Source organism: Rhamphochromis sp. 'chilingali', assembly GCF_963969265.1.
Source record: "Rhamphochromis sp. 'chilingali' genome assembly, chromosome: 20".
Lineage (NCBI taxonomy): Eukaryota > Metazoa > Chordata > Actinopteri > Cichliformes > Cichlidae > Rhamphochromis > Rhamphochromis sp. 'chilingali'.
Window position 1 is genome coordinate 13,512,288 of NC_137947.1, and position 27,448 is coordinate 13,539,735.

Genomic DNA, 27,448 nt, shown 5'->3' on the forward strand with positions numbered 1-27,448 from the left:
GCGTCTCCATCTGTTCCACAGGTGCTGACACAGCCCTCACCACGTGTGCGTCGTCAGCGCCCCCAGAGGATCCTGCAAGCATCTCCCTCTCCAACGCTAGCTCCAGGGCTGCACTGAGTGTGGCCGGCCGAGCAAGCTGAGTTTGCATGCGGAGCTCTTTAGGGCTCAGGGCCTGCAGGAACTGGTCCCGAGCTAACTCCGCCTGCACTGATGGTGGCATGCTGTCATACGCCCTCCGGCAAAGGCACTCGACTTCATGGGCCAAAATGCGGAGGGGCTCACCTGGCAATCTGCGTCTGTTGTGGAACTCCGACCTCAGCAGCACTGGTTGGTTATACTGCCCGAAGCGCCTCTGAAGTGCTCCGACCAGAGCATTATAATCTCCCCTCTGCTCCTCGGTCAGCAGCAGCAGGCATGCAGCTGCATCCTCACACAGGCACAAAGCCAATTGGAGAGCTTTATGTTCCTCAGACCAGCCAGCTGCAACAGCTAACAGCTCGAACTGTGCGATAAACACTTCCCATGGCGTCTTGCCGCTGAACTTAGGCGTTTTTATATTCGCTGCAGCTTGCTGGGCGCCGCCATGTTTGTTTACATCACGTGACGGCGCGCCAAGCGAGGTCAACTCCTTCCCGCCGGAATCGCGGCCGCTGTGCGAACAGTTCCCGAGCCTAGTCAAACCTGGAGAAAATCCAGCCTCTGCATACAGCCGCAGCGCCGTTTCCCTCACTCCATGGGCGGGCGAGCGCGGACGAACCTCCCTCTCCTCCGTCTCCTTCTTAATCCTGCCCGGCAACATCCTCGTCTCGTAACGGCAAGCGTCGCCGGCAACAGGGTCTCGGGCGTTCTGGGGTTCTTTTTTCTTTCTTCACTTCTGACACCAATGTAACGTTCACAAGAACCAGACGGTTGGGGTCTCAGTTTGTCCGTTTATTCGGCACATAAGCCAGCGGGTTGTTAACTCAGGGGGAAGCGCTCTCGAACTACACCTCTCTTCAGCCTGGCACACACACAGAACAACCAGGTCCCCCCACCCCTTCCTGTACACCACCCTCACTACTTCCTGCAGCCCAACCAAACATGAATCTTAAAGGAACAACAACAGTGTGCAGAGAAAACCAACATGTCACTGTCCAGTAACACTTAACCATCGTTACAATAACCAAACACCACACTGACCAGTGGTACATCGAGCTGCTGCAACTGTGTGCGCCGCCATCTTAGTTTGATCTAAGAAAACAAATAATGAAAGCTTGATTCGTACCATAATTTATTCTCTTTCTAGAAGGATACATACTGGAAACATAATCCATTGTGTTGACGTTGATGAATGGCTGAAACTTGTGTGTATTTGAAGAAATTATCGCATGACTGCATGTCATGTAGAGCATTGGAGTCTCCCAGCTTATTGTCTTGCTTTAATGACACTCAGCATTGCTATTCTGGTTCAGTGTCACTCACTGCTGTCTTCAGCACCAAGTTTGAAAGCTTATTCTGTTGTTATCTATGCTGCAATAATTACAGATGATGAGCTAGTAGCCATTTCAGAGCACGCCGATTGAATTGGTAAAAATCTCAGCTTAAAACAACTGCTCGTCAGCTGGTGGTGCAGGAGGAAGAAATGTCGTTTCAAGGGTGATGATATAGTATGTTAAAGGATGTGGCTACAGCAGTGCCCCAAAATTTCTTGTGCAAGGAATCGAGATCCTAGCTTTCTAGCACAAATTTGTAAGTTTAAGTAAAGTGGGGCAGAAAAAAAGCAATTTAGTAAATAAAACTGTTATCACTTAATTAAAAATAAATACTCAAGGCATTTGGCTTGATTTAAAGCTGTATCCACTGCAGAATAAGTTCTCTATACACTCCAGAAATTTGCTGTTCTCTAAGGAACGCGCTGACATTTTGGGAAAATAGACTTGTTTTCCTCTCCCAGCATCAGATGAAAAGATAGATGTCAGTGTCATTTCTGTGATTTTCTACAAAGACAGGTCCAAAACATGTTTACGGACCTCAGCTCAAAGGCAAACCCCAGGTGCCTCTTGGATGTACTAGCGGCAAGCTTGCCAGATAACAAGATACAGCAGGTCGGACTCGTATCTTCTTTTTCACTTTTGATTTAGCTAGAACAGCTGTCTTCAAGCTAAGCTAGGCTAAGCACGTCCAGGATCCATACGTTATTATCTATAATGGGCATCTGAAATGCTGGACCAACACGCCTGCTAGAAGCAATGCTTCACAAATAGGACCTCAATTTCTCAACTTTTTCTTTGTTTCAAATCACTCAAGGAAGTAGGGCACAGTATAATAAATCCCTTCAGCACACGCATGAAAAGCCATTTGAGCATGACCGAAGAAAGCCCCGGAGCCTAGGGATGCACAAAGATCAAAACAAGTCACTTCTCTAGGAAAACATATATCCTCACACCAAACTAGTGGCAGAGTAGTTTATGACTGAGCACCACTAACAATGACGCCTGCCACCCAGAGAAAGAGCGAGCAGAGGGGAGCAGGATCGCCTCTCAGCAGACCCTTGGTCCAATCCTGTCAATGTAGCAGCTCACTGCACTTTTCAAACAGCCGATAGCGATGTCAGTTCCAAAAGGGACAAAACAGACTATCTCGTCAAAGCCAATCCTTCCTATTTGAACCACTTCTTTAAAAATTTCTTAGGAAATAATATAAACAGTAGATGGTTTTTTTTCAGGTTTACTGTATGGCATCCAACCACACAACACTGTGTTTTTCTCCTTAAATCAGGAGCAGCGTGCACCATCGCATCGGTGTCTGACAGTCTGAGAACTTACAAGAAACAGGGAGGTAATTCTACTGGATTAAATCAGTAAATACTCTTTTGGCTGCGCACACTCATGTTTATCCGTTTTTGTTTTTTTTATCCACTTTCTCTCTCTGTTATATGGCAGATCACGGGTCCGCAGCCTGCAGGGAGGCTGATTTCTGTGGCAGCTGTTTGTTGACTCAAGTGGGAGATGGTGATGAAAAGAAGTCCCTTTATTAAGCTACTTTAAACTGACCATCTGCACAGCTTTCAGTACATCTACTGAGATTGTGCTATGTGAGAAAACAAAAGCAGTATAGCAAAAAACAACAAAGCGAGAGAAAAAAAAAGGGAAAAAAAACACGCTTTCATTTAATTTATGCTTTAAAGGAAGGAAAACAGATTTGCTTGTGGCTAAAAACGCTTAATAAGATCTAAGTGGTGCTGTTGTTGTTTCTTTCGAATGGATATGTATTCAAAACAATTATCATTTAATAGTGCGCCTTATCAGAGTGTATATTACATACATTAGTCTAATCACTGCAGCCAGATTTAAGAGCATGCAATAAAATGTAACCTAAAATGACACAGAAAGGGCTTACAGTAATTTGGGAAATGAGTTTAGTCCATTAGTATGTCAAGCCTATGGCAGCATATCAATTAATTTCACTGCAGAAGGACAATGTCGGCTAGAGCACTCCTTGCTCTGCTTCAGATATGACAAGCACCTGAAAACAGCCACACAGAAAAACTCTGCTGCGCTCCTACCCCCAGGTCATCACACAGAAAATGAAAAGCCTATAAGAATTGATTCCCTGACGAAACCAGACCTGGTTGATGTGCTAGGTATGGAATATATGTCTGCTGAAGATAGTGGTACTTACTTTCTCTCCATCGATTCCCTTTTGCCCTTCTGATCCAAGTTCCCCCTGCAATGACAAGACTGAAAGTTAAAAGGTGCAGAAAAGACCCTTGAAAAGTTTATGCTTTCATCTTTTTTTCCCCCACTCTGACACCCAGCAGTGCTAAAGTAGGGTTAAGGAGACACATGGAGGCTCAAAAAAGATGTTAGCTTTTAAAAGTTTTTAGTGTTTCATAAGTGGCTGATGAGACATTTATTGCATAAGCTAGGGAACACATTAGTCCACAAATACTTTTAATTAAATCATTAAAGAGTTATAGTGCTTTCATTTATCCCTATAAAAATGTAAGTATAAGGTCCACCCCTCTCCTTCCCCAAGGGACGCCACACTAATTACACCACTGTACAGATGCACTGGGTGGTGTATGATATTTATCATGTGCTGCTCTGGAGTTATTGTGTGGATGTTAATACACTCACATGAATACAAACAGGCAAAAAAAAGGAATAAAGTTAAATACTGAACTTCAAAGAAGTTCTAAGAATCTAAGTTAAGGATCTTGGCGATGGCAGCAGAAAAACACACAAGAATTTATTAAGGAGAAGAAAGACCACACACACCACACATCCAGGAGTCACATGCAGTATCATTTGCTATTAAGCTCCCTGCAGCATTTCTGCTTCAGGAAAGTCTATAACATGTGTGGGATTATTTGTAGTCAGTAAAAAAGCTGTTAGGGGCTTATTTCCACAAATATCTTTCTGATCAGTGATTCTTCTCAGGCTGCCCAGCCAGTGATTTCGGAGAACTGTGCCAGAAATGTGTGAGCTGTCTTGGAACCTCTTATGAAAGTGTAACCTATACAGTTTAATGACCTCAGCTGGCCCATAAAGCTCAAGCAAACTGCAGTATTACAGTGTCCAAGGGCAACCATATCATTACTTTTATAATGCCAACAGCTGCAGGAATTGTTGTTCTCACATTAAGACGACCAAAAGAGTCTGAAAATCTGTGTGTCTTAGCTAAAAGTGCCCACAGCCATCTGTAGACATCTCCGAACACGCAGCATGTATAGAGCATGTGCACATACTGGATGCCCACAGATGGATGAAAGGCGAGTATAACAATAGTCCACACACACAGGTTTCAGTAAAATATGTCTGGGTCAGGAAGAAACCTTATTGATGCAAAACTGAGCAAAGCTACAAAACACTTCAATACATGGCACTGTGCATTAGCATCTTTATCAATACTACTGCTACGGCTGGTGCTTTTCTTGTGCACTGTTGTGTAACAAAATTGCTTTTGCTGGCTCCTGTACAAGTGGAGAGAGCCGTGCCATTAAGTGCTATACCTTATTTCACAAATCAAGGTTCCCGAGCAAATAAGTCGTCCCACAGTGAGCTTAACGGATATAGATCCAGGATTAAGCCATATTCCACATTCAGGAATAATCCTGTTTACTGACGATGCATAAACAGCTTCCACAACGATCTTCGGTAAAATCGATCCCTAAATTCAATGTAGTATCTGGTGGATATATGTGTGTTTTTCTTGTCTTGTTATGCATTAGCTGTGTTTTTCTGAGAATAGAATCAAAATCCCACACCCCCTCTTTCCACTCCATGATATACTGCAAGGTATTCTCAGTGTAAGATATAGAGACAACACCCTTGTACCAGCATTACTGTAAGTAGTTGGCTGGCCTCCCAAAGCAGAGGAGATTAACACATGCATCTGAGATGCCACATTTGATAGTCAACAACCTAACTGATGACAATATCACACAACGCAATATGCAAGGGAATAAATAGCAACTGCAGTGAAATAAATTGCAAATACGGTAATTTTCTCAACACTATCAGGAACGAGACTGGACTAGTAAAGAACAAAACAAGTGCTGCGTCAATCTGATATGTCATATGAAAGATATCTGCATTTTTCTTGCCCTCTGAAGTTTCCTGTGAATTGCTTGTCACTCTTGAGTCCTAATTTTTACTCAGGGAGGCTGTACATAATTACATGTTTTCACAAATGCGCATCAAGTTATTCAAGTCACTTGTTTTTCACTCAACAGTGAAGGACTTCATTAAGAAGGTGCAACTGAGGCTCACGCATGCAAGACATCTTCTCAGGACAGACAGCCCAAACATCTAGCCGGGATTTCGAGTGCAGTGGCAAGGACATGATCTCTCGCTGGCGTCCCACTCGGGAAAACTGCCAACCATGTCCGGTGGGGGCACACAACCAAGCTAGAAATGCCGCTGGTTGGACCTGAACTTGGTTGGAACTGGATAGCGGTAGCCGTACTGAGCAGGCACCTTTATATTTCATTCGATTTTGATATTGCTTTGTTTTCTGTGTTGCTCTGATGAGGTCACCACAAGCAGGCCAGTAAATCAACCCAATAATGTTAGAAAATAATCTCAGAGAGGGGCACTGACAGATTCCATAAATCACTTAATCAAAAGAGCCATCTGCTATTTAAGCATCTGTATACCATACAGCAACACTAACTCAATTTGTAACTAAAACATATCTTTAAAAAAAAAAAAAACGTAGAGCCCGCGTTCCTCAAAGCCTTAGTCACAAGTGTGAGGGCAAAGCAACACTGAGGAGTGTTAGCTTTGCAAGTCATTCAGCGAGTGACCTACCTTGGGTCCTCCGTTTCCTGTAGGCCCAGCCTCCCCTGTGTTCCCCTGCAACAGGAACAACACAGGGACCTGTTAGTGAAAGGTCTCTCGTTCACACATTAGTGAATAGCTTTATGAACACTTGTCATTTCAACAACGATCTCGCTCCTGCAGCTGCTCCAAGAGTTCTTGCTGACACAGGACCTCAGCAGCTGCAGATCAGGATACTGTTTCTCAACAACTGGAACGTGCATATCTGAACCCCATTAGGAGTCATCATATTGTTTTAATAACTGTATTATTTTTAGAAAGTTAGACAAGACAGGGCAAAAAAGGAAGAGAAGTTTAAGTGTCTTAAGGGATATACTTTTATAGACAGTAAAGACAGACTGGAGAGAGGATAAAAGAAAGAGGTACTGTCCGCAGTGCTGCTGAGAGGAGAGGCTGGACTGTTATTTAGCAAATTAAGCAAATGTAGAACATGCTGCAAGCTAAGAATCTAATTAAGCATAATGTCCATTCATTGTGACATCTTCATTACGAGCCCTGTTTGCTGGCTCTCAATAGGTTTGTTTGGAAAGTGCAAGAAAATGTTGCTAATTTAACAAATGAATTGCTTTCTAGGCTGGAGGATAAACGATGAGCCTTATTATTGCATCCATTATTCTGAGCATGTCCACTCTACCTTTTAAAAATACAAAACATTTGATAATTCACTGGTCATGTGAACAATTGTAGCATGTTAAGCATTCATATTAGACGCGAGACATTCATGCATTGTCCGTGGTATGTATATTTCACAATGCTGTCAGCCATTCATTCTTCACCCACTAAAGTTTTCTTTTCACCCACTGACATGAACCTTTTAAAAAGCTAATAATAGTACAACACTTATTATTACAATAGGAGCAATGAAAGGTTTTGACAGCCAATCAAAGTGTTAGTGAAATAATAAACCATCTTGAGTGAAATTCCTATTATAACTCACTTTAGAGGTAGAATGGGTATAAATTGAATTAGGGGGTACTAATTGAAAACACAAGCCATAAGGGCATGAGAATTGTAAATGGTGCAAAACAAATTATGGGTATTGTAAAAGGGAAAGAAGTTTTAATTTCGCCATTACGCCTCTGTTTTATTTATTTATTTATTTTTTGAGCAAGTACATGCAGGAGCTGTAAATCTAGTAATACCAGGGTTTATGTGCAAGGCCATAGAAAATGGATTTCCTTTCAAGTAAGCTGCATTCTTATAACCCACTACTTATCTGTTTAATTTCCTGAGGGATTCTGGATTAATCATAGCAGTTTAATCCCTTTGCACTGCATTAGAATCCTCCATCAAACTCTCACTGTAATGCGGGATAGTACTTTCTGTCAGAGTAACACAGCAAAAGTAATCCCCACCCATTTTCCCAAGAAACCCTCTGTGTAGGTCACGATGATTGGCCTGCACTTCTCATTTTGGTTGTTTAAATGCTCTAAATTGCCCAGATGTCTTTGATTAATCTCTACAAAGTCAATCTAAATTGTTAGTAAGTATACTCGGACTATTTTTAATCTTATACAGAAGGAGATTCTCAAGTCTTATAAGATTACCTCAATAACAGAGTTTTATATGACTTTGTTACCCCTTGTTAAATGTATTGTAATATAAATCAGAGTTTCTCATTGTTTAACTGTCCCATGAATACTGGGCTAGCAATATGACAGCAACATGTGGGTCTTGCCAAACTAAACAAAGCGTTTAAGAAACCTATAGGTCTAGTTTTTATTATACTAATGTATAATTCCTTACATAATTTGTCCATTTTCCCATGATCTGAACATAAATTCCTATCTGTAATCATGGAGGAGCTAAAGATTCCTTACAAAATCCTGTCAGAGGCAACAATCAGGACGGAGAAGCTTGTGTTAAAAGGACAGAAACACAAAGGTATCCTGTATGCAAGTCTTTACATCAAGTGGCATGATGTGTAAATGTTGTACCTCCATACACAAAACAATTTACTTTCATGGCACCAACTTTGTAGTGTTATATATAGGAACAAGCAAATAATATAATAGGAAAACAGCTGGCGAGATGAAATATAATAAGCCGTCTAACACTTAAGAGCAGATAATAATTTAATTGAGTGTGGTGGCATCACACGAAGCAGCAGTCCCCCCCCCCCCCTTAAACAGTATGCGGTGTATCGTTGTGCACGTAACAAAAAAGCAGAAAATAAATTGCTTAGGGAAAGATACTTTTACATTTTAAAAGCCCCTAAAAAATTAGTTTGGTGAACATTTATGCAGTTTTACAGATATGCACAAGTCATAAGTAATGATGTCTCTTAAGACTGAAGCTCTGGAGCCAAGGATTTGTAAGTTGGTAGCTACATCTCTTCAACACTTGCATTTCTCCCTCGCTTCCTTTAGGTTTCCATAATGAAAATCATTCTGGACCTTTGAAGCAGGCAAAGCCCTCCACTGCGCAAAATGAACTATGATGGCTCAGACTGCACAAACACTGCCCCATTGCTTGTGAAAAATCGCACACTGAAACACACACCCTACTCTATCTCATAACAAATGGAAGTTCTAAATGTTGGCTTAACTTAAAATAGATTTTTGTAAATTGGATTTTGAGTTTGTACAGAAATGATTCTCAGAAAGCATCCTGAATGTGGTCTGACAACGCAAACCTTCAGCTCTTCTAAACATCTAGCGCCTGTAAGTCCACTCCACCAGGGAGAAACAGGTAGAAACTGGCCTTAGAAACTCAGGGATCAATGAGAATTAAATATAACGTAGAAGAAGTGAAATGCTACCATAATATACCACACAGATGAATCTACAACAAGGCCAGTGTAAATAAGATAAAATAAATAAATAAATGACTGACTATCAAAGCATAATTAATATTATAAGAACAAACTGCCACTTGTGTAGAAAGGTTAGCTACTGTCAGTGAATAGAATACAGCCTACACTGTTTGACATCACATGTAGATCAGCCTGACAAATCAAAATCATAACTCTTACAGTTTCACAATTGGGTGACCAAAACTATTGATCATCTTTCAATGTGTGGTTTGTGGACTAATTAAAACGCCAAATTAGCTACATTAGTATATGCTCACTGGCAGCTTTATTAGCTACCCAGTGTTAGTACTGGGTTGGACCCTTGTGCCTTCAGAAAAGCCTTAATTCTTCACAGTATCAATCTAACAGCACAATGGAAAACTTTAACATAGATTTTTGTCCATATTGACACGATGGCATCACACTGTTGTTGCAGATTTGTTGGCTACACATCCATGATGTGACTCTCTTGCTTTACCACATCTCAAAGGTACTCTATTGGAATGACATCTGGTGACTGTGGAGGCACTTTAAGTACATTCGAGTATAGAGAATTCATTGGTATGTTCAAGAAACCAGTTTGAGATAATCTAAGCTTTGTGATATTGCACATTATACTGCTGGAAGCAGCCATCAGAAGATGGGTACACTGTGGATATGGTCAGCAAAAATGATGCCTATCTGGGGCTGAAAATGTACCAAGAAAATATTCTCCATTCATCACCAGCCTGAACCATTGATAAAAGGCAGGATGGATCCATGCTTTAAGTTAGTTATTCCAAATTCTGACAATTTTCCAAATGTTGCAACAGAAACTTATTAGACCAGGTGACATTTTTTATATCTTCTATTTTCTGATTCTGGGTGACCCCATGTGAATTGTAGTCTCAGTTTTTCTCTTTTTTAGTTGAGTGGTCCCCAGTGTGGTCTTCTGATGATGTCGCCCATCTGCTTCAACGTAACTTCAGACAGTTCAGAGATGCTCTTCTGCACACACTGGCTGGTCAGCTTAAAGCACTCTGGCTATGCTCCTTTGACTTGTGAGATCACCAAGGCATTTTGATCCACAGAATAGCTGCATACTTGACATTTTCTCTTTTTCAGACCATTCCTCACAAATCCTATAATTTTTTAAGGGTTTACAGGATTTAAAATCCCAGCAGATGAGCAGGTTCTGCCTGTTTGGCACTACCGACCAGATCTCTCAAATCAACAACATTCAAAGTAAATTAAACCACCTTTCTTCCCCATTCTTATAATTAAGTTCTAACAACAGGCTGTGTTGACCATGTCTGCACACCTAAATACACTGATCTGCCATGTTGCTGCCATGTCATCAGCTGATTAGATTTTTGCATCATTAAGTGGATGAACAGGTATACCTAATAAAGTGTCCAGTGTGTGTATCTTACTGTCAGTACACAGATGGTTTCATGCTGCTATAGCTGAAGTATTGATTTCAATTGTCATCTGCATATGAACAAGTATTCAACTTGAATTGCAGATTATATTTTTATTGAAAATGATTTTTGTAGCTCTGTGTCACACTAGAAAGCTGTCAGTGTGTACCCCAGCACTCACCCTACAGGAGCGGGGAAAGGCACCAGCTCCCCCGTCCCTGAATTAGATAAGCATAAGAGAGTGGCTGGATGGATGGTTTTTGTGTGTTCTGCACTTTGAGCAGCTAATTTACTACATCATAGCATGAATAAAAAGTGATTGAAGAGGTGAATAAAAAGATCAAGAAAAAAAGGTGAAAATAGAACTATATTAGAAATGTAAATGAAGTGTGCCTAGCTCTTAGTTTAGCTCATGTATAAGTTTCTATTCAATGTGGCAGCAAAATCACATTTATCTGATCAGCAGTCGCAACAGCTGGTCTAATATAACTACCAAAAAATCACCAGGGTTCTTTTTAGCTTCTGCTTTTAATACCGGTGGTGTGTTAACTGATTGAACGAGATGGCTTAGTCATGAATGTGTGGCCCCTGATCATGTCTTTGCTTAACGCCATTGATTTAGTGTTCAAGCCAGTAATAGGATTTGTTATAAATTTTGTTGTTCAGTCAGTAAACAAATCTTGCCAAGTATTGATTTGTTGAAAACCTGAAATTAGATTTCAGGTGTTAACAGTATGAGTAACTGAGCGCACGATGTGGCCTGCAGAAAAATAATAACAATAAAAAAGGAAGGGCCCTGGGTGAGAAGCATGTTCAAATTATTGTTGGTTTATTTGTAGACAGATAAAAGATATGTGCTAAAGTGCTATTTGGACATCGTTTAGGTACCAGGTTAACACTTACTGGGACATTAAATGGCTATTTTTTGATGTAACAAAAGCACTGACAACTTGCACAGTGCCTGCTATACTGCAAACTGAACCAGCAGCCTGTTATATTTTACCCACTTTAAATACCCACACCAATTACCAGAAACTAATTAATCACCAGCACTTCAACCACATTCCAAATGCACAGACACATTACAGCTTGAGAACCGATCTCTGCTGGGTCATTTAAGAATCATTAGAGGCCAATTATAGCACATCAACGTATTTGATTAGAGCAACCTGTTTTCCTTTGCTTCTTTCTTTCTTTCTTAAACAAAGCTAGTTTAAAAATGATATTTAAAATGATCGCTGCCTATTTTAAACATCAGCTAACAAAATAAAAAGCTAAAAAAGTTAAAAGGATTAAGCATCCATGTCTTTATTATTTGTTATGTATCTGTTCTAACAATTACAGATGTTCAGTGTCTCCAGATTTTCAGTGACATTGTGACAACTGGCATGCAAAAGTGACGAAATATAGTCCTTTTTACTCTGCTAGAAAGAAAAACAATCTATAATCATATGCTTGCACACAGGCAGTACATTTTTGGTGCTGTTCAAAGGATTACCAGCACTAATCACGATGCCTCTTTAGCAGCAGTAACAACTCACGGTGTAGAAAGCTCAAAAAAGCCCGATTACAAATTCCAGAGTTGGATGCTAAAGGTATAAATGATTTAAAATGATGCTTTTGTGCCTTGCAGAAATGACTGGTTTTCACGGAACAAAAACTCTTACAGTCATCCTACATATCTTAATCCCACAGCCTGGTAATTAGGATACTGACCCCCAAAAGCCATATAGTCTTATCAGGCGTACAGTACCACCACCTGCTCGTCCCTGTGAATTCTTTTCATTCAGAGCTTTCTCCCTTTTGTCACTTTTTAACCTTGTACAGGCAGCTAAAAGGGGATTTGACTCTCCAAACAATGTGATTTGTCTAGGGAATAATAACACTTTTTGTCTCGGTATTTGATGGTTCCTTCATGTTTTTCTTGTCCTCCAACTGACGCGACACCCACAATTTTCAGTGACTGGGCATTTACAATTTACATTTCCACTTGTCTATTGAGCTGTCATGAATCTTTTTTTTAAACTACACCAATTTTCAAGTGATTGAACAAATGTATGATTTACCAATTCACACCGCTTGGGATATTTGGGAGAAAATGTGAATGCTTGCAGATAATTGCACAGTAGCCTCTCCAAAGGACCTTGACTGCAGAACATGGACTTTGCTAGGCATTCCAATATAGATATTTCCCTGCTGAAAGAAAGCTCTATTTCTCTTCCTCTAACAATGAAGTATAAATGCGTCCTACGGGGCCTTTCTGTCTTTCTTGACATTTAGACCTTGTAGCTGTCCTGGAAAACCAGCAACACTGCCCAGAAAGCAAACCCAGAGCTGCAGCTAAGAGTATCTGAGAACAAAACTATGGTCATTTGCAATAAAGGTGCTGAACACAATGCTGACAAGATCAAGTTGAGACTTCTGTGAAATCACTAACATTTCCTGAACAACTCCATTTTCCCTTGAATAGATGTCAAGACAAACACATTTATCAAAAAGCACTAAAAATCTGGCCCTTACCTTTTCCCCTTTATCTCCTTTTTGTCCTGGCAGTCCAGCTACGCCTGGAAGACCAGCCTGTGCACACATAACATGCAGGACTGAAACTATACGTAGACACATTTATATCAACAGCATGAATCTTTTAACATACAGTTGCAGTCAGCTGTTTACTTACACACATCGTGGGTACGAATCCCATGGTAATACTGGGCTTTTAATGATTTCTTCGAAATTTTCTTTTTACCAGGGTGGAAGAATTGTGCAGCATACATCTTTAATGACTTTAAAAAAAAGAACAATTGGGTGCAAAAGTTTGAATTTATTTTGGATTTTCTCCAATTCACACAGGGTCAGAGCCTACACACAGCCTCAAATATCCATACACACCCACTAAAATGTGATTAAATTTCCCTTAGGAAGTTGCACCTCAACCAGGTGCTTTTGGCAGAATCCTGACTGGTTATTTGACCACTCTTCTTGGCAGAACTGGTAGAGTACATTTAAAGTGGTTGATATCCTGGCACAGACATAGTGTTTAGGTAGATTTTGTTGTGAAGCCATTCCTCGACCTTAATGTTAGCCGGCTTTATCCAAAACCTTGGACTTTCCCATTTTTGTGATATTCGTCAGTTTTTTTATGCTGGCAAAGAGAAACTACCAGTTGTAATCAATCACACTATTAGTAAGATGTCAATAGGACTTGGCTTTGTCAAGTCAAAAGACACTGTAAGCACCAACTAATCCAGATTAGTGTTTTGCGAATATATTTATATATTTGAGCTTGTATGTATACTTTTCACCTTATGTGGATGAAAGAAAATCCAAAATAAACTGAAACTTATGCACCAAATTCTTGTTTTTTTAAGTGATTAAAGATATATGTTGTACAGTTATTCCAACTTGGAAAAAGAACAATTCAAAGAAATTTAAAAAGCCCCAAATTACCACGACATTCACGTGCATGATGAGTGTGTATAAGCATCGGACCATAACTGCATTTGAAATAACAGAAATATTGCTTCTGTTTTGCCAGTAAAAAAATACAAGTAATATACTGCACCTGCAGTAAGCAATGATGTTTTTAGTCATATGTTACTTAAAAATATAATCTTCTTTTTTTTTTTACTATCCGAGTATATTCCAGTATCTCACATCTATTTCCACTGATAAAAGACATCACCTTGCGGCTGTACCATCTTAGTTTGTTATTGAAGGCAACATTAATATCTGCAGGTGAAAGAATTCCTTACAGCTTCACAGATCTATTGCACAGTGCATATTTGCCATGCTTGGGAGAATTATAGCTGCATTTGTAAATACATTTAGACTGTAATGTGTTTGGTTGGCATTGCAGAAAAATAGTTTTTGATATAAATGGTGTTTAAATGTCTCTAGAATGCCCATATCGGATTGAGTACACGTGGCGTCAAATCAAAGGCTGGCTCAGTTTCAGCAGCCATTACATTCACTCAATTAGAAGCCCCTGCTGGGTTGAATTGAGTGTACCTTTTCAGCTGGACAGTGACATCTGTCAATGGACTGTGGGGCTGGCTGAGACAGCATCAAGGGGATCTGAGCTGTAACCAGGGGAGGGGCAGTCCCATTAAATGTCCTCTCGGCTCCACACTGGATCAATACAGAAATTTCACTACTTAGACGCTTTCCTTTGTGTTCTTGCTTCAGGGCAAAAAAAAAATCAAGCCACTGTCACGTGCAGCACACTTAACCCAGACAACCTTTTTATGCTTATGTGAAGCTTACAACCTGTCATAAGCGCTTCTCAAGGTTGTGAGAATTCTCTAAGAGTAACTTTACACTGACATGGCAGGATGCTTAGGGAGAGATGCAATGACAAGAGTTCAAAGGTCACGTCTCCATTTGGAATCACCGTAACATTAGCTCTTAATGATTTTATGATGATAGAAGTTCTATCTTATTTCATTTCTAACTGGGGCCAGGCGTTCTTTTGGATGACACAAAAATCTTCTTACACTTTTATGTAATGGTTAAAGTTGAGCCGTACAGTATGTGGCACACGATTACCAAGAAGCTTAAATGTCTTTCACTTTTTAAAGAAAAAAAGTAACCTAATTTATTTTCTTACTTGTGAAATGCATAACAAAACACAAATGTCTTTTTTTTACAGCTCATTAGCTCTTAGTCTTTATTGTAAATAAAAATAATAATAATAGTAAATTCAGTTGTTTTCTGAGGCGTTAAAGCGTTTTACCTTTGGGTCCTGGAGCTCACAGCAGTTTTCCAGCTCAGCTATGTAAGGGTCACAGTAGATTAGAAATTGTTTCAGTTCAATCTGTGGAGACAATCACAGCATTATTCAACAGTTTCGTCATCTCGTCATGCTCCTCTTTTAACTGACAAATGTCTACACTTCACTGGCTCAGACAGCACAATTTGTTCACTTGTCAGCTACTGTAGCCATAATGTCCCAACGCTGCAACTCCTGTCGCCTGCAAAACATCTCCAAAGCACCACATTAAAAACATAACATATATTTTTAAAAAGCTTCAACTTCCGCATGACTTGCAACTGGTTCAGAGGAGAATTTGAAACCTATGTTGTTGGTTTTTTTGAGGTGTTACTCATACTATTATCAGTCACAAAGGATAAAAAGTCAGCTGTTAATCCTTCTTAAGCCAAGGTCTATCCAGAGGCACGGCTGACCTAATGGCAAGGTGACCTTTTGTTGTTTTTGGCACTTTGGCCACCTCCGGGGCTGAAAAATGAAGCCAATGCGGAAGTGCCAACAAATGCAGTTCACTGAATAGTCACTTCAGGCTGACTCCAAAAGCAACCCAACAGACTCCAGCGCTAAAGTGCCTGACTTGAATAAACATGAATAAACATGGTTACTGCTCAGCACAGTAAACACTTTTCTTCTCCAGTACTGCATTATTGAATAAAAGTGAATAAATATGCTCTTTTTAACTAATTTCCCACTTTTGTAAAAGCTGTACAGGAGTTACTTTGTTTATAGGTCACCCATTTGCATTAAAAGCGCTGCTGCTGCTTGAAGTGACAGGTGGGTGAAGACTAGGCTGCTAGTTGTCTGCTAACTCTACTCACACAGGTGGATGTAACTGGATCTCTGGACTGTTTCTGGTGCTGGTAGCCTTTAGATTATTTTTAATTCATTTATCTGAAAAATGATATGGCTTGTTGTGTGGTTAAACTTTACTAAAAGCCTGTCCAAGACGTTTTTGCTCCAGTTCTGTTGATTGAATTTCATGTATTTTATCTGTTTGTTTAATAGCAACCCAATTGTCTATAGATGTAGCTTGCTAACCATTCTTGCTAGTGTTAGCTAAAAAAAGGCTCCCTCCTCTCATGCAAATGATTAAAAAAACAAGGTGCCGACAGCCGAAAAACAAGCTTTCAAAAGGGGACATTAAAAGCTTACACTACAGTAGAAGCATCCATCTATTATAGTATGGTGGAAAAGTTATGAGCCACCCCTCCTTTTTTCGTTTTCGCTAGGAAAATTGGAAACAGGTACAGCGATTCATTAAAAAATGTGCAAACATACGTGGAAATATAGTTTATAATGCAACATATTATTCAAATGAGCTTGAGAGTCAGTATTTGCTATGACCACCACTATTATTATTTAATCTTCAGCACAGCCTGAAGTCAAGCTTACTAGTAATTTGTTGAGGTACTGTTCAGGAATAATTCTCCAGGCTTCGTGAAGGACATACAAAGCTCTTCTTTGGATGTTGGTTGCTTTTTAATATGTTCTCATTCAAGATCATCCCACATCATCTCATATCATCCCAGTACTTTTCTGTGTTCATGATTCCATCAGTTTTGACAAGATCCCCAACACCACTGGTTGAAACCCTTACAGAGCCTCCACCATATTTTACAAGTGATTGTAGACATTTGCTTTTCTGCAAACCTGCTCCATAAATTTGAACCCCAAAAATTAAAATTTGGATTCATCACTCCATAAGACCTTTTGCCACTTTGTGGCTGTGTATGTAATTTAGCATAGCTAAGCCTTTTCTCCCTGTTCCTCTTCCTTGGCCATTTCTGTTGAGGCTTCAGTGAACCGTAGACGGATCAACAAATGGGCCAGATGCATCTGTCAGATCTTTGTTGCTTCCCCCCCCTATTTCTTAAGGACATGACTTTCAGATCATGTTCATCTGTTGTAAATAGCTGTGCTTTCCAATTGTCCAGTTTTCTGAAATTATCTGGTTCTTTGGGAATCACCTTATTGGTGCAAAAACAATATTTATGCCTGTCAAACTGGACTGTTTGACAGGCATTTGAAATGGGGGAAAAATATGTGTTTGGCACCAATCTGCTAGAAACAAAGTGCCTAAAGATATTTTTTAAATTGGTTCTTTCCCAAATTATCTATTATGTGTAGACACATGATTGATTTATGATTTAAGTGTCTTGACAAATAAATAAAATAATCCCCTGAAGTTACAAGGAGTGGACTGAAAATGAATGAAAAAGTATCCAATGTCCAAAGAAAAACTCTGAAAGACCTTCAGAAAGACTGAAGAGCAACTGCTCGAGCCTGTCTCACTGGGAACAAAATATAAAGAAATGAGGAGTGGCCCAAGAGTTTTGCACAGCACTGTATGTGTTGAGTATGTCATGAACATGTGTAAAACTGAAGACTTAAACTGATTAAGATGCACCTGACACATGTTTTGAATGTTGTTTGAAAGCAGTAGGGGTGCTTTCATATTGGACAAGTGAACATATTGAATAACAAACTGCTAAATTTGCAGTTGAGAAAAAAAAACGTGCTCCACACATGTTTATCATGGGACATACATCTACAGGCCGTCCATCCTCTATTCGTGTTGTGATCAGTGTGCGCCCACTGGGGTCGATGCTGGCCCTCTCGTCAGTCGCTCTTCTTTCTATTAGCTTGCAGTCCATGTAAATGGAGACAGCGTTGGTCTGTACAGAAATGCTCAGCTTGTGCCACTGGCGATCAAACAGGGCATGGAGGTCACGGCTTTTAAAAGTGTAGCGGAGAGTGTTCCTCAGCAGGCTCTGGAAAGAAAACTCCACCACCTTCTTGTCGCCGTCAACCACAACATTTACCTGAGATGTAAAGAAGAGGACTGTCACCGCACCATATCTGTGTACATACTCAAACTATTACACACAATTAAAATATATATTGGCACTAACCTGACTGCCTCCTGACTGATCAAATATCTGCCAAAGATACCACCGATCTTTTTTTGTAGTTCTTCTTACCCGCCAGATGGAGACAAGGGAGTACTCACTTGGAAGCCCATTTGGAAATATCAGTCTAAAAAGAACATCAGGAACAGTTACATTCCAACAGAGCACCAATATTAAATTTAACTTTGAAATAATTTTAAAAAATTGAATAACAGTGTCCGGTTTAATTTTTCAGTGCAGAATGTAAGGCACTTTAAAGCTTTCAGGGACTGAATAATGAACCAGCCAATCAGCTTCAGTGATCAATATAATTTCAGTATCCTCTTGCTGAAGAGACATCCACATAAATAAACCTGACAAACTTAATTCCATTTAGCTTGATGTATTTTATACAGGCTTCCCTGTCACTCAGATGGATGAAAGCATATAGACATTGATCCAAAGTCACAGAAGTCAATCTTTTACTTCGCTGACATACGACGCACACGCACAGTTACAGAGGGTTTATGTCTATGACCTCAGCCACTCTGTAAAGTCAAATAACACACCTTTCCTTTCCTCCAGCAGAAGAAAAATACACAGAAAAAAACTGGAATATATAAGAAAAACAATATCATATTTCAAATCATACCCACTCCCAAATGATTTACATCTTATTCACTAACTCATTGCTCAGCCCACACCCTCACTCTCTTTCACTATTTTATACGTTGTGCTAAAAAAAACAAAAAACAAAAAACATTATATCCTTCAAAATACTATAACCTATAACCCAACTCCACACTCAAATTAACAGCCAAAAGTGGAAGAGCATAAACATAATAAATCAAGATCAGCAAAAATAATAATAATGCAATGATAAGGTCATTGAGAAGGCAGAGCACAGCCTGGGGGAGGAAGCGAGAGAGAGTGTTTCCTCAGACAGGTTGGAAATTAGTTTTCACTCCAATATATCATCTCCTATTCTCTCAGAGCTTCCTACCCTCTTCTATTGTGTCCCTTGAATTCTTTGCGATTTTTTTGGTGTGCACGGTACATGACTAAAATGATAAATGCTCCAAGTTAAAGCTCCTGAAAAATCAAATGCTTCCGTGAGGGGCCGAGGACTGGGAAGGTCATTTGTTGCCTAAGGGCTAAAGGATTATTTCAGCAGCAATTCAATATCAAAAGTGACGTGGCAATTTAGAAAAGTGAGATTCTGAAAATAAATGCAGTGCAGAACATTTTAAGGCTGCACATACAGTACCTATTTGTACTAAATGGATTACACATCATTTTTAAGGAGCAAGAAACATCATAAAATAAAAGAGAATTCTTATTCGTACCACACTTTACACCCTTTTTCACAAAGTTCTTTCAGTGGGCTGGCACAGTTCTCTCTGAGAGGCTAGAGGGTTAAAGGTCATGACATTGTGTTGACTGCTATGGCTAAGTGGCTAAACCTGGAGTTCAGGGTTGGTTACCTTGACCACAGTTTAATTATTTGGTAAAATGCTACTCGGCATGATTTAGTAGGTGATAATGAGTGAATTTAAAAAAAAAAAAAAGAAAGAAAATTTCCATTTATTTCTCCTGGTTCACAGCCAAAACAGCTTTTTATAATCTCTGTATGTGATTACGCCAACCCTGACCTCATGTTGACTGCCCCGGTGGTTAAGTGGCCAAATGTGGAGCTCTGTGTTACTTGTTTTGACACTGCTTGTCTGATTCTTTGGGAAAGTGCTACTCTGCATGACTTAGAAGGATTTGCATTCAATTTCCCTAGTACACATGCAAAACACTTCCACAACATGCTGTAAGTGATCCTGCCAGCATTTTCTTTTACAAGTCCCATTTGAATAAAAATAATTTGTATTGGGAAATACACTTTGGAACAAAAAGAAATGCATTCCAGATCGCATTCATTAGTAAATCTTCGTTTCAATGCAAACCTTATAATGACTGTTTACTATAGGCTTGTATTTTACAGTGTGAAGAAGTAGGGTCTGGTTTCAAGCCAAAGCAATGGAACGTCCATAGCAGTAAGGGAGAGCAGAGGAAAAACACCTCAGAGCATTACAATAGTTTTGTGTGTGCACAACCATAATAAGAGAAGCACACAAGATCACGCACAGTAACACCCTGACACAAGAATTACACTCAGAGCTAATTCCATTTTTATAAGGAGTGATCATGTGCTTTCTGAAAACTGTCACCACTCTTGGAACGTGCTTTTGACTGTCTGCGTTGCTTGGCTGACACAATGGTTCGACAGAATTATCACAGCAACACCACTTTTCTGGCAGGCAATCTTATGGAAGAGACTTAAGTCTCCTGCCTTGTAATAAATCCTATCCAAGAAGAGTCTTTAAACTGAGCTAGAGGAATCAGATTGCTACAGCTGAAACAATCAAATCTCAAATGCAAGCCTAGTTGGCTCGCGTCCTTATCACTGACATTCAATCTCTGCGCAGTTCAAAGTTGACTTTACCGTGTCAGTTTTTACCCTAGATCCATCATTCAAGCGCCAAATGGCTATTACTTCTTTTTCCCAACGTGAGCCCACCTTATGTGTTTACGTTCGGTAGAAGAGTTTTTTTTACTGGCATGGATTTGATCTAGAATATAGACATTTTACTTTGTACAGCTGAGGTGCACGAAGGTAGCTAGGTTTTGTAAGACGAGCTCATCCTCATTCCTATGGTGTCAAAGCCACTGGCATCCCAGAAGTATCCTTTGGCGTTTTTGGTGTTGTGGCAATAGTGAAGCAGCTTCTCGTCCAAATCCTAACATATGGACACTTGGTCAGAAGTTTAATGCAATGGCTGTGCTTAAAGCACAATTTACATGTAGGGCAAAGGTACTAAATGGGAGTAATTACTAATTACATGGTTTTGATAGCTCTGCATAACCAAACAGCAAGTTAATGTTAAAGCAAAGAGGGCACTCTGCAACTTCCCTATTGGCAACCCAGGTAGAATATAAACTAGTAAACTAGTAGACCACAGTAAGCCTGTATGATGAATAAGCTGCCACAACAGTTACAAATTGCTAAAACTGTCGGTTGCTAAACAAATCTCAGCATAAGCTACATTATAAGATTTTGCAGTCACATTAAAAAGAAGTGCTGATTAAATTCCTGTTTTGCTTGATTTGCATTGTTAACAAAAACACCCCACAAAAGCTACAGTACCTGCTCGAAAGCAGAACTTGGTTCCGATTTGAGCACAAAAATGGAGTCTATTGCAAATTCTACTGAAGCTTGAAGAGCTTGAGTTGCTAAACTATGTACAACAATATGTAAGACAGACAGTTGAGAACCATTTAAACATATTTAAAATGTAGTCCATAGACCAACATGCATTTCAGATGTGAGACACAAGTTAGTATATGATCCAAAGAGAGCCAGAGCAGACATAAATAAGCTATAAAAATGCTGGGAGCAACTGCAACACTCTGCTTTAATACTCTATGGATGAATATGTGTTGCTTTTTGCCGGGCAAATGTGCTCCCTCACACAAATGTTCCACGAGCGTGTCAGCAGTGATCTATGAACCGTAATGTGTATTGTGCCAAGGAGTGGGCAGAACATCAGCCATATCTACGCATCTATTGCTGCATATGCTGCGAGAGGAGTGAGCAATGTTTTACTGGCTGTGGCAGGGGCACTGGGGCCTCCTGCTTCGTGCAATTGCCCTCGCTTTCCCTCCTCAGCTGACATGCAGTATCACCTGTCAAAGCACTTAGATAATTGGATATGAGAGGGATCGCAGTCCTGCCACTATAACCAATGCCACTGTCAGCAGCGTCACCGAGAGGCAGCATCTTCTTGCACTATGGGCCCAGACTGAGTGAAGGGCTGAAGTGAATGTATTTTCAGCTGGTTGACTGAACAGGGAAGCAGATCACAAATCACCTGGCTCAAAGATTTTTTTTTCACCCAGCCAAGGAGGGAGAGGGGGAGAGAGAGGGAGGCAGTAAATGTTTACAGTTGCATATAAAAATACTAAAAATATCCTGCCCTCCTGGAAGAATGACAAAGTGTTCTCTTTCACTGTTACAACCCGAGGACACAAAACAATGAATATCTCAGGATTCATTTTTAAAACCTCAGTATAAGTTATGCAAACCATCGCGCTTTCACTTATGTCCCAGGTCTCATGTGATACAAATGTAAAAAGGGCAATAGGCTTTTATAAATTCTATAAAATATGATGCTACTATACATGTCACATCAGCAGCAGCAAGGTGACGCCACATCATGACCCTGCCAGATGACTGGGGAATAAAGGTCTTCAGTAAGTGAATGTGTCATTTACATAGTCATTTTAATATTCCTGTCTTATTATACAAGCTTGGGACTTTTTTCCCATTCCTTTATGTCCCAGTTTTTGCCCTTATGAGATTTCAAGAATAAAATGCAATATATATTAATTCTGTTCAAATTATTCCCCATCTACCAGCTCACCTCACTGCTTGCCCTTATTAGCCAAGGCAAATAGAACTATTGCTCTGAGCAGGGTGTATCTGGGTTGCATCAGTTCAAGCCTTCTGTGAAATTCAGTTATGGCTACACTGTTTATTTTTATTTAGATTTTCTTCAGCCAAATCCAAGAAAGCGAGCTCAAATTCTCATTATAGCCACCACAATAAAGACACACATTAGCAGTAAAATATCATAAGGTCCTGCAATATTTGAGTTATAAGAAATAAGCACATGAAGGAGCCAGAGAGCAATAGCCTGCAGCTCAATACTGATCATAGCCTTGGACACACATTTTTATAGCATGGTTGTATTGTGAGGTTTTCTCCCAGTGAACAATGCGAACATAAATAATGAAGAATGTACACACACATGCACCCCTAGCACAGATGTGAATGCTACCTACTTTGTTGGCTTAATAAGTGGACTGCTTCCTAATCGAAATGATGGCAGGTCTTCTGCGATTGTTCCCTTTCGGAGAAGAAACATTTCTGTGAGATCAAATCCTGCGGGACAGGATTACAATGCGTTACTAGATTTGAACAAGCCGACGTCTACATCCCCACAAAGCCACCGTGTTCATTCGGTACCTACCTGTGATTTCCAGGGGACGATCTAAAACATCAGAAAACCTGCGTTCCTCTACGCTCAGAGGGGGGCATGAGCCATCTAGGGGAAAGCAACCGAGAAATTGTTTGTGTTGGGTGCAGATGTTCATTTATATTTTGAAGCACTTTTGACTAGGATTACAGAAAAGACAGTGAATCCATCACGAAATAATTTCCACTGTGCATTTCTTGTAATTTTTTTAAGGCAAAAACTTCCTAAGGAGAAAAAACACATCAGACCAGAAAAATCAGTTAAAAGTTGTTGTTTTTTTCTGTTAATCTTTAAAAGTTTTGCTAGAACATTAAAAAAAAATGAAGAAACGAGAGTGTCGGATCCAATTTAGAGACGTGGCTACATCAACTTCACAAAAAATGAAATGGAGATCAGCTTTATGCATTTTGATTGTTGTGTAACATATTTATCAATCAAAAGTTTGGATTCAAGTAAAGTCATTGCAAACAAAAACCGATGAAGATGGATTTGGACACAGACAAATGTCTATTATTATAATAGAGTCTAAATATTTCTGTCTACATCTTCTTCAAATTGACATTAATAAAAGATCAGAGTCCAGAGCTAGTAGTTTATTCGTAAAATATCACCATCAATAATCTTATTTTGTTAAAAGGAATATGCTGTTAGGAGCAAAACGTTGCAGACAACAAACCCATGTACCTGATTGTTCGCTCACTGCCATCCCCAAAGCGCAAGGAATGGAATTTAAAGTCCAAAGGAGAGCAGTCCACCTTAACAAGCAAATCATGGCTCTGGCTCTAGAAAGCAGTCCACCTGAAAACCTGGATGGAAACAACATGGCTTTAATTTCAGCTTCAGTTTAGTTAAGTTAAACAATGGATAAACACGCTGTATTACAGAGAATAGCCAAGAAAACAATGAGCCCATTTTATTATAAGGATGCTATTATGTTGGGCAACAGTATCTTTTAATTTATTTGGATTCATTTAGCAATCTAGTGTAGAAAGTTGTTTACATTCAAGTGAGGAAGAAATAATATACACACATCTGTCACATTCTAATCACTTCTTTTCATTATTAGAAACATGACTCCATTATATTATATGCAAGTTGTATTATTGCAGAATTGAATTCAGCACTAACATGCGCCTGATTTTCCTGCTTTACCTAACTCACTTGTGCATTCAAATGTCCCTAAAGCCTTACTTTGGATTTATTTCCGTCACCATGGTGAAGCTGGCGAGTTGTTCGTTGTTTTGTTCTAATTAAGGTTTTCATACAGTGATGAATTCAGATGTTTATACCACAGCAGTGTTTACACTTAGCTATGTTTCTCTTTAAGTTCTGCTTATCCAGCGAGCCAAGCTTCTCCATTTACAGCTTGTAATCCATTCAGTCTGTTCATCTGCTCTCCTCTTTTTTAATCAATATTCCAAATTATATTTACAGTATGTGTGACAGTAATTGTACGATGGGTTTTATATGGGATTGGCTTCTTGATCATATTGCCACAGCCTTGATCTTTTATTTATGTAGTACTCAATCAACACTATGTTCTTCAAGGATATCACATGTGAGTATCAAACCTGGAAACCTCCAGTTACAACAAATTCCCCTGAACCATTTCACTATGCTGCCAAACAAAATCTTCTGGATTACTCTCGTGCCATTGCAGAGGTGCCACACATTTTTTGGGTAGTCGCACTGGATGGTGAGTGTTTGCTCCAAAGTACAGTCGGTAAAGCACCCTCAACTTTAGTGGGCTTTTCAGACTAACACTTTTAGAAACGACTAGATTGCTCTGCCTGAAAAACTGGGGCGCTGCCAAAATAATGTTGACAGATGAACTCAGAAGGTAAAAGAATTTCGCATGGCTTTTTCAACGACTTTCAAGGACTTCAAGTTGTACAGGTTAAAAAGAATCTGAGTGCACTTGAGGTACTGTGCATGATAAAATCTCATGTTTTATTGTGCTATATTAAAATTATGCATTAAAAGTATGAAGTGACCTCCTAATGAATAAGCAGTTTGGAGGATTTTAAATTTGTGGCAGCGTAGTTGCAAAGACTTTATCTATTTCCACCATGGATGACAACTCTGAAGACATTCCTAAAAAAGATCTCAAAAGGCCCTAATACAGCTGCAGCAAATTAAGGTAATTCCAATATCTATCTTACAAAAAAGGCAATAGAAAGGCGTGTCATACATTTATATATACACATACATAATTCCCATCCACCCTTCAAGCCTTCCCCCACTTGATCATAAAGTTTTACATGCAGGCCTACAGTATCATGGCGCTCGGTAATGAAGTGGCCATGCCACTTCCTACAGCCAGTCTATGCAAGCGTCACAGGCAGTACAGAGGTATCACATTCCGTGTCTGCGTGGAGGAGTAATATTATTCTGGTCATTTCTGCAAATGCATGCAACAGACGCGGCTCTGCAGGCGGACCCTGCTGTCGCAGTTACTCCACACCTTTACAAATCGCAGTCATATTATCGAGGTCTGTGCGCGAGTTAAGCTGCAACTTTAAACCCACACGCTCCCCCCGGTGCAGCAGCATGGTACACAGCTGCTCTATATCCGCATCAACTAAACGGACACAGGGGCAGTTTAAGGTAGTTACACGGAGGCTATGAGCCCGTATGTATCACAGGCACCAGGCAAAACCGTGCGCACTTAAGTTGTTCGATCCATCAGTCATTCAGCCACTTTCGCTCAGAGGCAATAACTCAGTGCAACTATGCAATATTCAAAGAAGCGTGTTTCTATGCGCGACCGCTGATTGGCTGTGGGCTTTTGAGCATTTTTTTAATAAGTATGAAACGTAGCACTTGATATTCGTTCAGTGTTTAGAATATTACGTAATTTGCGGTTAACAAATAGGCAAAAGTGGTGCGTGTTTACTACTGCAGAGCTGCAAGAAAATCAGAAATAAGCCGTTTCTAAGGCATGGGTCCCAGCACAAGTTACACGGATGAAGCCGGGAGTTTAAGTAGGGAAACAAATAAAAAAAATAAAAAAACAAAAACACACTTTCATGAGAAAACAAGCAAAATATGCTCGCTAAAAGGGGATTTTCAATAAATTCACAAGCTGATTTCTACATTAAGCCGTTTTTTCTTCTTCTTTTTTAAAATTTTCGTTTACTGTGAAATTAATTTGATCCATAAGTACTTACAGTATCTGACAAAGTTTCCTCTAAGGCGAAAACAGAGAAAAAAACCGCGACAAAAGCATAGTCCATGTGTGGATACGACCAGTCCGATTCCGGATTCCAAGACTTGGAAAGAAAAGTCACAGTGGGATCGCCAGCCCGATCGCTGTCCTTATTAGTTGCACCGAGTGGCCCTCCCACTCTGTCATTATTACTGAAATGTTCACTGACAGAGAGTTCAGCAAACAAGACTAGCACACAGTCAAACAGCTTTGATATTCAGTAAAATAAATGCCCAATTGCAGTTCAAACAAACTGTTATTAAAAGAGCCAGGTGCGGGTATTGCACGGCGTTTGATGTATTATGATTTCATCAAAAATCCCCAATAAAGACCCTAAGCATGTGGCTTTACTTGATAGTAAGGTACTTTTATATTAGCAGTAATTAGAATTATCCAAGCCAAGCTTAAAAGTAAATATGTGCAGAATACAAAACGTGTCAACGCGTATTCATGCTGATCCATGCTTACCTGGCTATTCATCACTTTATAAAAAAGACGTTATGCTTTATTATAAAGCGGAATGATGAGCAGGTTTAATAAAGGCAGCTTTCAGGGGCAGTCCCTGTGCTACAGCAACAAACTCAATCCACATACTATTTTAGTTAGAAGACCCAAATGCCATGTTGCAATACTATACTGCTATATGGTAGCCAACAACTTATGTTTCAAATGCAGGTTTGACAGGCTTGTGAGCGTAGACTTTATCCAAACCTAGTGAGGGTTTGCTAATGTTTACCACTGTCCGAACTGAGTTTCGTCACATCCATATTATTGTAATCTCTTTAACAAAAAGAGCTGTCTTTGTTAAAAGTGTTGGTTGAATTAAAACTACTTAGCATCCTAAAGTTTTGTTTAAAGAAAAAGGTCAAGGCACCTGCTCAGTACAAACAGGTGTTCAAGATCCACACATGTAATTGTTTAGACAGATGATTTTCGTGCACCCTCCCCTTCACCACAGGGCCACACACTCCGAGATACACATT

At 39.8% G+C, this 27,448-nt stretch overlaps 1 protein-coding gene across 4 annotated transcripts in view; it reads right to left on the bottom strand.

The window, feature by feature from the left end:
* The window catches only part of LOC308387844 (uncharacterized protein), a 113,214-nt gene extending 86,671 nt beyond the window's left edge, over positions 1-26,543 (bottom strand). For 3 of the 4 annotated variants that reach the window (XM_080868150.1, XM_080868149.1, XM_080868152.1), the window contains exons 1-11: positions 26,428-26,543; positions 23,942-24,063; positions 23,252-23,326; positions 23,064-23,163; positions 18,198-18,321; positions 17,832-18,107; positions 15,250-15,330; positions 14,526-14,645; positions 13,038-13,094; positions 6,294-6,338; positions 3,661-3,705 (exon numbers count right to left, since the gene is read on the bottom strand). In XM_080868150.1, coding sequence (XP_080724276.1) covers positions 3,661-3,705; positions 6,294-6,338; positions 13,038-13,094; positions 14,526-14,645; positions 15,250-15,330; positions 17,832-18,107; positions 18,198-18,321; positions 23,064-23,163; positions 23,252-23,326; positions 23,942-24,029 — 1,011 coding nt within the window. In that variant the 5' untranslated portion in view covers positions 24,030-24,063; positions 26,428-26,543. The remainder of the gene's footprint in view (positions 1-3,660; positions 3,706-6,293; positions 6,339-13,037; positions 13,095-14,525; positions 14,646-15,249; positions 15,331-17,831; positions 18,108-18,197; positions 18,322-23,063; positions 23,164-23,251; positions 23,327-23,941; positions 24,064-26,427) is intronic. The other variant, XM_080868151.1, reaches the window with a different exon arrangement.
* Between the last annotated feature and the right edge of the window lie 905 nt (positions 26,544-27,448).